The sequence below is a fragment of the Lepisma saccharinum genome, chromosome 14 (assembly GCF_977018435.1).
Source record: "Lepisma saccharinum chromosome 14, izLepSacc3.1, whole genome shotgun sequence".
Classification (NCBI taxonomy): domain Eukaryota; kingdom Metazoa; phylum Arthropoda; class Insecta; order Zygentoma; family Lepismatidae; genus Lepisma; species Lepisma saccharinum.
Genome location: NC_139242.1, coordinates 65,901,591 through 65,913,056, shown reverse-complemented (window position 1 = coordinate 65,913,056; position 11,466 = coordinate 65,901,591). Strand labels below are relative to the sequence as shown.

General features: G+C 34.1%; 1 protein-coding gene across 1 annotated transcript in view; it reads right to left on the bottom strand.

Moving 5' to 3' along the window:
• Nucleotides 1–1,190: 1,190 nt before the first annotated feature.
• LOC145998979 (zinc finger CCCH domain-containing protein 15 homolog) overlaps nucleotides 1,191–11,466 on the bottom strand; it is a 50,623-nt gene continuing 40,347 nt past the window's right edge. The window contains exons 7-8 of the mRNA XM_083135827.1: nucleotides 3,579–3,720; nucleotides 1,191–1,648 (exon numbers count right to left, since the gene is read on the bottom strand). Of these exons, the coding sequence (XP_082991953.1) occupies nucleotides 1,527–1,648; nucleotides 3,579–3,720 (264 nt within the window). The 3' untranslated portion in view covers nucleotides 1,191–1,526. The remainder of the gene's footprint in view (nucleotides 1,649–3,578; nucleotides 3,721–11,466) is intronic.

Below are 11,466 nucleotides of genomic sequence, written 5' to 3'. Positions count from 1 at the left end.
CCAAAAAAATCTGTGGTTTATTATTATTATTAGTGTTCCTGCTTCAATTTCATGAAAACAACATAATTGTCTTACCACGTTTACCACATCCATCATGAAGATGGAGGAAAGCAACAAATACAAATACATACTTTTAATAATGCTCATTTGCCCAGCTCTGTTTATGCCCTGATGTACATTATTTTCTGTCATTTGCAATAAAAACAAGTCACTCTGTATAAACCAGCAGTCACACAAAGACATCCACAGAAGGGTAAGAATCCACACCCCTCCCTCCCCACCCACAAGGGAGATATCTTAAAAACCTCATGGTACAAGGTACAAATGTGCTATTTTATGATAAACTAAAACTCCAGAAGTTCAGGTTCAGAGAGCTACCAAAATTGCATCGGAATCAAAGTGCAGGAACAAGAAGGTAGCTCCAGTTGTTAAAAAAAACACAGCCTTCTTGCAAATTTTAGGAAATGCAAACTTAGTGAAATTGAGTAAAACTGGAAAAGAAAGTTTGTTAATGACATGATTAAGATGAGTAACATTAATTTATTATAGGGATAGGACAGATTAATCAGTTCTCTATTGGTATCTGTGGATATGGGCATGTCAGTATATTGGATTATTGGTAATATTACAGGTAATTTTACCAAGATGATATATCTACAAATATCTTATAATTTAGTGCAATATTCTGCTATTTTATTGTAATTTTATGGATATAACTTATAATCTCCATTCTCTACATTTTTAAAAGTAAATGTCTAAATATGCAGCTTCTTTTGTATTGCAGTCATCTGGTAACATACATTCTTAAGGTCACTGGACCATCCAAGATTCTTCGAGGAGCATTTGAAATTTTATATCGGATCTGCAGCATACCGGTTATCGGTACCAGTAAATTTTATTTCGTTACTTTATCAGTGGGTAAAGTTACCCCCACACCCCCTATATGCATTTATGGCATGGTGCTATGCACAGGGGAGCACTTTACTTTTTTTTCAGCCACAATTTCATATCTACATCTCTACTTTATTACCATGCACTTTGCAGGATCTGAGTAGGTAAACAAAACATGGGGAATTAGAATGTGGCTGTATTAAAATAACCAACCTTCACAAGCATTCAAATCTTTACCAAACTGTTCACAAAACACATTCACAAGAAACAATAACTATAATTTAATTTATAGACCCAAGTTCTGATCCAGGCCACACAAATAACCTTTTATTTTTCATAATCATGTTACATGAAGCAGAAATGTCCACAAAAAGAAAAAAAATCATCACAAACCATCGCTCAGATGGACTTTACTGATCTAGTTAAAACATTTTTACAACGTTTTGGATATCAGATGCATACTTAAGACAGGACAAGAAAATTCCAATAAAACATTTATATGTTAATATCCACTTGACAATAGTGAAAAAAAGAAATCCATTTTTTCCCTTGGTTTTTTCAATCTTCACTTCATTGTATGAACCTTATGAAAAATGTCTTCATCTCCATTGATAAACTGTACAACTGCAATTCTCCTACTTGTCTAAATCTAAGTCTTCAAGACTTTCTTCCAAGTCGTCTAGGTCATCATCTTCGGTAAATAAGTTTTCATCAATTGGGACAGTAGCTGCAGCCTCATCCAGCATTTCTGGAGATTCTATATTGAAAACAAGAACAGCATTAACATCATACTTACAATCAATCATACAACTGGAAAGAATGCATCAAAAATAAAATTATATATATATACTGTGGCAAGGATATGCGTTGCCACCATATGAGCCGGTCAGAATGACAGTGGTGTAAGTCAGCAAGGGATTGTGTGGAGATAATGAAGCTTTGTGCAAACTGTGATAAAAAAATCAATGCCACAGATATAGTAGTGTAAATGCTCAAAAATGCTTGAAAATAGTAGAAGATTGTATATGATGCCAGTAGATGATGTCAAAATTCACGATGAGTTGTTTAAAATAGTCGTTAATTGACTTACACCAGTGTCATCCGAAACTGTGATCGGGTATGACGAAAGGTGTTACGCTTGCGCACAACGGACGTGCCTGCGACAACGGGTAACAACCAGAGGATTGTTGAGAAAAGGTGTGTATGAGTCAGCAAGAACCAACATTTCCATAGCAACAAAGAAATTTATGTTTTCTTCGTCAAGTACATGTTGACAATGTAAAGAACATAGGGACGGAATATATAGCACGAACGTGAGTCAATGTTAAGTTGTCCTTGATGAAACAATACTCATCATCCATTTCCCCCTCGTTTGGCATTTCTTGGATGTATGGTAAGGGACCCAAGTTGTCTTCCACAGTCGTAGTATTTCAATTGTAGAAAAATGCATGATGGATGGGTGGTATGAACGGCAAGAGATCCATCATATCCTGTTTCTTTTTCAAGGAAATTGGCCGGCTGTCCGGGTACAACATTGTCTTCTGTATGTTTTGCAACAACACAGGGCATCCTTTCTGTCCAGTTGGGGTGATGTCTAATGTAAAGAAATCCACAATGTCTTGAAGTGATTCCTTGTACTTAAGACTATGTGGACGCTCTTTTTCAACCCTGATCCACTGCATTTTCAGCCAGTTTACTGGATGTTTATCAGTGTTCTTCTTTCTCTTGCTGATATTCCGCTCTAAATTAGCAGTAGAATGAAACTCTGCACAGGCCGTAACGTACAACCATCCACTGCACACTGACTTACACCAATGTCATTCTCACCCACTCACCAGTTCTGTTCCGTGCGAAACGTTCGCGCTGCTCCTAGCGGCCAGTAAACGTACTCGTGACTTCCATTGCTATCACACTGAATTGCCGAACCGGTCAGGAACACAAACCTGTGCGTAAGTCAGTTTCTCATTTTTTTTTTCTTACACCACTGTCTTTCTGACCGGCTCATATCTTTATAATTTCTATGCATGCGTTACCTTAATAAGGACGTGAAGATGATTTCCAATATATGAATGTTTCTTAAATTATTATAAAAGTTATTGAATAGGAGGTATTACTTTCAGGATGTCCTTCATAAATATGAACTAAAAACTGACATAATATGCACTAAATTTTTAGAAACAAACTCTAAAAATTGTATTTTATGGTTTACAATTATACTTTCTAACTGAACCAGTATTTCTGGGCCACATTAATACTAATACTAAGTATGCCACACCTTCATATGTATGTCAATAAATGGATAAAAAGGACAGAACTGAAATATAATCTGTAGTTTCGAAGAAATGACATATTATTTGCTGTCACATGGTGCTGGTACATCAGGTGGGGAAGAGCAGATTTTCCCTTGGCAGCTCAGCGGTGGAACATTCGCCACAGAATGCTAAAGGTCCAGGTTGATCCCTGGTTGCGCCACAGTCCAAATTCTGGTAGCAATGATCATTGCGCTTAAACAGGAGAAATCAAACATGATTCATTTTAAAATACGTAATTAATTTTTTGGGATGTTATCCCGGTAAATGTTTCAGAGCTCTCAAGAACAAAATTTGCTCCTATCTGGCTCATGTGCAACAACTTAGATCTCAAAAAGATTAAAAATCTGCAAAATAAAATAGATGAACAACACTCACCTTCTGCTGGTGTCTGCAGCTCACCATTAGAAGAGGTGTGGTTTGTTCCTTCACTCTGTAGCCGATTACTCGGAGCAATAGTTCCAGAGTTATCTGACTCTTGAGCTTCAAAAGTAAGCCTATCAAGGACTATTTCACGATACTGCAACAATATACATAATTAGTGACTGACCATTTCATCATATGCAAATGAATTCACTTTTATACAATACTATGTGCAAGCCAACCCATTAGGAACTTTTTAAAAAATACTGCTACGTATGTTTAGTTCTATTTAGTCCTCAATATTTAGGGTACATTCAGACAGGCAACCTGGTTGCATGCAGCTCGCTTAAGTCGACATGAAATCAAGTCATCTGTTGAGAAAACATATACCGTAAATATAAATAAGGCATATATGTATTAACAGGAAATTCAAAAGCAAGGCAAAACTAAGAACCCTGATGAAAATTATACGAGGGATGATCGCAAAAAAAGGTTACAAAGCATATAATTTTTGTTTTATTCACTGTAACGTAACGAAAATTTATGTGTAAATTAATAACATGTTTGTCTTGTTGCGAGTTTGAGGACTTCGGATTCTGACCATGTATACCCGAGAAGCGGACATTTAAAATGGTGACTCGTCTAGAAAATTGGTCAAGAGTAGAAGTGAGGGCAGTGGTGCGGTTCCTGTGGGCCAAAAACACTACACCTGCTGACATTCATAGGCAGATAGATTGTGGAGGTGTATGGGGAGGGGACAATTTCAAGGCAACATGTAGCAAAGTGGTGTCGTGCCTTCAAAGAAGGACGGACCAGTATTGTTAATGACAACCCTGGACACAGCGGTAGGGCCAGTACCTCAACCACTGACGTGATCTGTGCTCTTGTGGATGAGTGTATTCGTGAGGACAGAAGAAGAACATTACGCTCAATATCAGCTGAGCTGGAACTACCTTTTGGTTGGCTGGCCACCATTATCTGACATGTGATGATGTCAAAAGAGCTGCCTCACGGTGGCTACGAGAACTTGACGCGGATTTCTGTGCAACCGGTATGGGAAACCTCATCTACTGTTGTGACAAGTGCTTGAACAAAAAAGGTGATTACATCGAGGACTAGTGTTGAGTGCCCTCCATCATCAGGTGTGTTGATCTTCCAGCTATGTCTAACACATACGCCATAATAGGCTTTGTAACCTTTTTTTTTTTTTTTTTCGATCATCCCTCGTAGCTTATGCCATCCTCGTATTAACTCTAAAACTTCCTGAAATTTCATAATTTAATCTTACTTCCGCTGTTGTTATATTTACGGTCATTTCACATTAGTTTATTTGGCATCTTATAATTACAGAGAAACTTAGTACTCACATTTCCCGTGAAGCTGTTTTAGGTTTGTTCTATTAATTCCAGCAGCCACTGCCACCATCCTCGTTGGAACTTGTTGTGTTTCTGACAAGCAACAAAGCTACAAGTTCCAATGAGGATGGTGGAAGTGGCTGCCGAAATTAATAGAATCTAAAACAGCTTCACGGAAAACGTGAGTACTGTTTCTCTGTAATTATTTACTACAGCATCTCTCATTTCTCAAAATATGAACTGGTGTCTTATACAGTGAAACCCCAATTTTACGTTCCCTGGTTTTACATTTTCCTGCATTATACATTCAATCTTTACAGCAAAATGCTGTAAAATTTTCCAGGATTTTACATTCTCCCGCATTTTAAGTTCTTTTAATTTGGTCCCTTGAAAAACATAAAATCGAGGTTCCAGTGTATTGTTTTAAGGACTCAACAAAGTAACCATACATAAGCTCTTTCAAAAAACTTGTTAACTACAAATTTTAAACAATAAAAATTGTTAACATTTTACCATTTCTGGATGTTATTTGTTATAACACAATATACATAGGCTGTCGCAGAGAAGGTGAGACTAATTCCTGTATAGGAAAACGACGACCTCCCATTAGCTAGCAAATGTACTAGGGTGAAAATTTGGTTCATTAGCTGCCGATTGAGACCAAAATGAGCGCAATAGGTCAAAAAGTTGTGACTGCGTAGCAGTTAAAAGACAAGCATGTACATGGTATGAGGTTTAAATAACTATGCAAGAAACTTCAGGAGCCCAAAATGAATCTCCTAAATCTTGTATGAGGTTACAACCACCGAAATGAATGTTCCTCGCCTCAGTATTGATAAAGATTTCGCGCAATAAGTAGCGAGTTGTGACTCCCAATGTCAAGGCGTGCTGTGAGCAGAAACTTAATCTTCAAACATGTTACAAATCTATTCAATTTGCAATTTCTTAAAAAAAATATTCAGTCAATATAAACTAACTAACAATACTTCTAAAATTATGCTTTCACAAATAAGCCAGAAATCAAACTTTCGAACAATTATATATTCTTCACAATTTAAGGAACTTATATTTGGAATGCATGGCCATGCCTACGAGTACATTTACATTGCCTTTTCTTTTATACAATGCTCTTACAAGTAAGTTACAAATGTACCAAGCGTTGACAATACTGATGGCAAGCTTAGGTGGCCATATTTGTATATTTTAAAAGTTCTATCTTTTATATATGTTCTTTTCTTTGTAAAATATATTGTATGTTGGCAGAAAAGTCCAGCCTCCCTTACCTGAGGCTGGCTTTTAAAAATATATATCTGGTTTCTAAGATTTCTAAGTCTAAAGATCACTTCACCACTTCTGCTATGAAGATCCTTCGGTATAAAGTGATGTCACTGTTATTTCAACAACTAGTATTCCGTTTTTTGTCCATTATGAACTTTAATTTGGATTTGTTACAGACAAATATCAATTTTTTGGCCCCGACGCTTAACTTGTTGTCTTTTTGGAAGCCATTTTTTTTCCGAAGCCTTGAACCAGGTATCCTTCACTGTCAAGTTGTGATATGGACACACAGACTATTGAATCACTACTTTTTTGTACATCACGAATGTACCTTTTGATAGAAACTGCTGTAAACTTATTTTACAAGTTCAAATATGTAATAAAATTATGTTTCATACAATTTTAAGACATTTTTGTATTATTTACTATCTCAATTGAATATATTTTGTATGTTTATTGTCCTTATATTATTGTGATATTTTCGATCTTACCACAAAGTGATTTAGCAACACTGCAAAATAGCCATGAACTAAGATCAATCACTATTAAGCATTTTTCTTTGACAAATTTCATCAAAATGTTAAATTAACTAAAAATTGTGCCCTTTTTTATTGCAAATGTATGGAAAACCTTGTGAAACAAATGTGAGTACTAATTAGTAAAGAAATATTAACAAATACAAGAATTACTGCTACAAAATTTTCCGTTCTTTGCAATGCTTACAATGGAGCATGAAAATAAATAAAATACGTGAGCATATTTTAATTTTGAATAACTTTTAAAATATATCTCCGAAAATGATGACATTTCGTAATCTGTGGTAATTTATTATGGGGAATGCAATGAAATAAAAGCCCCCACTGAAAAATGAAGATTTAAATTTCCAATCTTAGCATATTTAATGACCATATAACAGTGCCTCTGAATGGACTCGTTATATTTGGCGCGCAACAGGGCGAACCCACGCAAAAATTAAGTTTAAGACTAACTAATTTACTTATACATTTAAAGAAAATGTTGTGTATACAAAACATGTATTAGCAATGAATTTAAGCTTGACGAAATAAAATAATAATTCGTGAACAATTTTATGATCACATCATAAAGAGATAACACTTTATATATAATGTGTGTGTCTTGAATAAAAAATTGTTTGAACATTATCATTTGTAGTGTGTTGTAGCACATGTTAAAATGAACATTAATCTGAATTACATATCATTATCCAAAATAATAAGAACATTCAGTCATGTATTAAATTACAATAATCAAGATAATATAAATATGCAACTGCCATTTTGGTTTCCAATACACATGGATGATAGTGAACAAAATATCATACAAGTACATACAATGAATACCAAATCAAATAAATAATAATATTTTTAATATATGACAGGCAACACAATTTTATTGAGTGCCAAAAATTATTTTGAAAAATATGTGTGAACACCTATAAAGTTCCATATGTATGTAAACAACATTAGAGTTCTAATGTGTAACACTATTTGTATCAACTGATGAAAACTAATTATGGCTATAATACCATCTTATTCATGAAGCATAAATTATATTAATACCATAAGTTAAAATTTCAACATGTTATCATCTAAAGAATAAATAAGATTGTATGATAAAAATTACACATTTTAAGCTAAAAATATGAATAGAGTTTGTGCCTGCATACAAGGCAACTAGTTTATGTATAATAAAGTTTTTTTACAAAACCATAAATACTAAAATGTTACTATCGTAACGAACAATAAATTATGTTACTTATCTATCCAGTAATGTGTGTATTTACACTTAACATTATTTCATGGAACCTGTTGCAAATTACAAACATCTGCAATATTGCATCAGTCAATCCACTCAGGATATATTATCCATTGAGTGTCTTAAATAATTTGTTTTAACACACAAGAGTATGTTTGTAAAACATATGAGATTTTGAAAAGTGTGTTGTTTGAATTTAAGTTCAAAGTCATTTATAATCATATTATTTAATATCATTCTTAGGAATGTCCTATGATTATTAAATGTGAAATTAAATTGCCATAAACAAGTAAGTTAAATGAAACGGCAATAATCACTACACCAATCAGTATCCTGTCTATACATAATATATGATAATGTGCCATGTTTAACATGCATACACATTACACATACATATTTACATATCAATAATGATAATATGTCACATCTCAACCTGACCAGTCATATTAGATTTTTCTTATAGCTTATATCATTAAAACTATATTCAAAATTCAAGAATAATGTCAGTTTGTAAGGAAACTAATCAACATTGGCATAATCTCGGAAATAAAGTCATTGACTTTCATGTTAATTAAACCATGAAATGCATTTTTGTTGTGTTAGTTCCGCAAAGACATAGCTTATCTCAAAAAATTATTTCTTGGTACCTGCTTGTTAAAAAATGTACCTAAAAACAATTGATGTAAGTTAACATGCGATTAACCATCACGGAGGTGCTTTAACAGTATGTTAACTTAAATTCGTATTTTACCTCGTTTAACTGGGTAATGTTTCTTTAATCCAGTAACATGTTAGTTTAATCAATATGTAATTCTTGCTAACTCTTGAGCATTGAATTCATAACAATTATTGTCATAGGTGAATAGCAGAATAAAATATTCCTTACTATCAACTTACGTTTATCATTATGACCTAAAATTGAAATTATACCATTTTTTGACTTGTGCATCATAAATTTAACACACAATACTTATATCTAAAGGTTCCTTGACTTTATAGTGTCACGGCAGGAACTATCTCTGCCCTTGGTGAACACATCTTAAAAGTCTTCATGCAACTTTGGCATGTCCTAGGAAAAAAAAAAAAAACTACACGAGTGACAAGCTTGGATCATCACTTGGATCTCTGTGCTTTTTGTCAACTACATATATTGGAGTGTATGATTCTCATCATGGAATCACAGTACACTAAAATGCTACACAAGCAACAATAATAATTTTATTGTTACCATTGTCAACTGTACCCACACATATTTTGTATCAAATAATTGCTCCTGCAGATATGTGCGTTGGGATTTCTTTTTTAACTGCAGTGCAGACTAGATTTACAATGTACCCATTGGAATTTTAGTTTAACATGCAACGCACTTAAAAATACAATGTACCCATAGGGATTTTAGTTTAACGTGCAATGCATGCATAAAAAATATATTATGTATCCTTACACCTTGTTACCAGTATTCAGCACCAGCAAATATGTGCTTTGGGACTACTATTCAGCCAGTACACTTTATGAACAACTAACTTTCTGGTTATACTTGGTATAACATGTTATGTTCAGATATTGTATTAAAGTTATATTAGGTGCATAGACTACTAACATTCAACATGTCAGAGCTATAAGTCACTTCCAGTAAACATGAATTAAATTTCTTCAACTGCTTGTTTATGAATTGAGAAAGGAAAATTGTAAACAAAGAAAATAATAAAATTTTTTGCATGAAAATGAATTCCTACAGAAAGATCAACATTAATTTTCTTGACCTTAGGAAGAAGAAAAAACTTTTCTTTACCATAATCATCGGGTATAAGGTGTAGGTCCATACGCACAAAATATTGTCAAATATTATAAAATAAAATAAATTGAAGAATGACTTGTTCTGTGGTCATCTAGAACATCAGTTTAGAATAAACTCATCCAGTTATCTTTGTAGTAATAAATTATGTATTAAAATATTTTTAGGTTAAGAAGAAGAAAAGTACTGCGGTCTAATATACCTCCCTAGACCGACAGTCTAGTAGAAACTCCCATCCACCACCCTTTGGATGCTTCATATTTTCACCGCATATACATATGATATTTTGACTGATGGACTATCTTCCATGTTTTCTACACATTGAGTTAGAAAGTACTCTACTTCATCAACATGTGTGCTTGTGACACTGCGTAATTGTCGCAACCACAATATCTTACGTTCCTTGGAACATTTCCATAATTTCACATGTTCTATTGCCACATTATCTACAATATTACCTCTACTACAACATAAAAGAGTGAGGCGCGAATGATTTATGTTATCAAGGCATAAATAAGGCCCTTCAAACAGGAAACAATACTTTTTTATGGGATTGTCATCAATCTCCCTTTGTCTGTTTTTAATAAAAACCAGACTCCCGGTTATAACAGGTACTTTATTTTCTTCTCTTACATTTAATTTATCTAACTTCTTTGATCTAGCATTACGACTCTTTATCTCGGCCATAACCAATTTTTCATTCCACGTGTCTTTTCTATCAACAGTGAAAATCTTTGTACCTAAGTGAAGGCTTGGTTCTATATTCAATCTCAATTCGATTGGGGCAAAACCAGTATGAGTCGAGATGGTGGTGTTTAACCAAAACAAGGCTGTGTTAATCTTTTCAGGCCATCGAGTATGGTTTTCAATACATAAGATCCTCATCAATCTGTTTAGTTCCGAGTGATACCTCTCCACCATATTGGATGAAGGGTGATATGGAGGTGTGAACATAAGTGTAATGCCATAGTCTTTCATACATGTATTAAACAAGTGAGATTTAAATTGAGGACCATTATCAGAAATAATTTTATGTGGTATTCCCAGATGCACAAAGTAAATTTCGCATAGCTTTCTTACTACAGTACTAGCATTGCTATTCACAATTGGATACGCAACCAAATATCTGGAGGCTGCGTCTAAAATTGTAAATAGAAATCTTTCACGCTTGGGACCCATAGTAAATGGACCTTGTAAATCTATGAACAGCACCTTACCGGGTGAACTCGTATAATGCACTTTAGCTAAATGTTTGGCTGGGTGCTTATTTGGTTTGGATCGAACACAAACCTCACAATCAGCAACGTACTGTTGTACGTCCTTTTTCATACCTTTCCAGAAACAATGTGAATAAATTTGAGAAAGTGTGCGATGTGCACCAAAGTGTCCACCTTGATCATGGAATTTTATTAAAGTGGAACCCACTAGACTAATTGGAATGCATATCCTTATTATATTAGCATTGTGAAAATCTCGGATATACAACACATTTTCCTTTAGGACATATTGTTTGCTCCATGTTCTACTTCTAGAGTTGTCTGAAACCAATGGGTTCAACAGAAATTGCCTGATTTGATTTAAATCACTATCCGTTTCTTGAGCTTGAATAAGACTTTCCACATCTATTAAAGGTTCTAACACATCTTTTAGCATCACACTATTAATATGGTATACCAGGTCTGTTTGTTGAGGAAAGGTT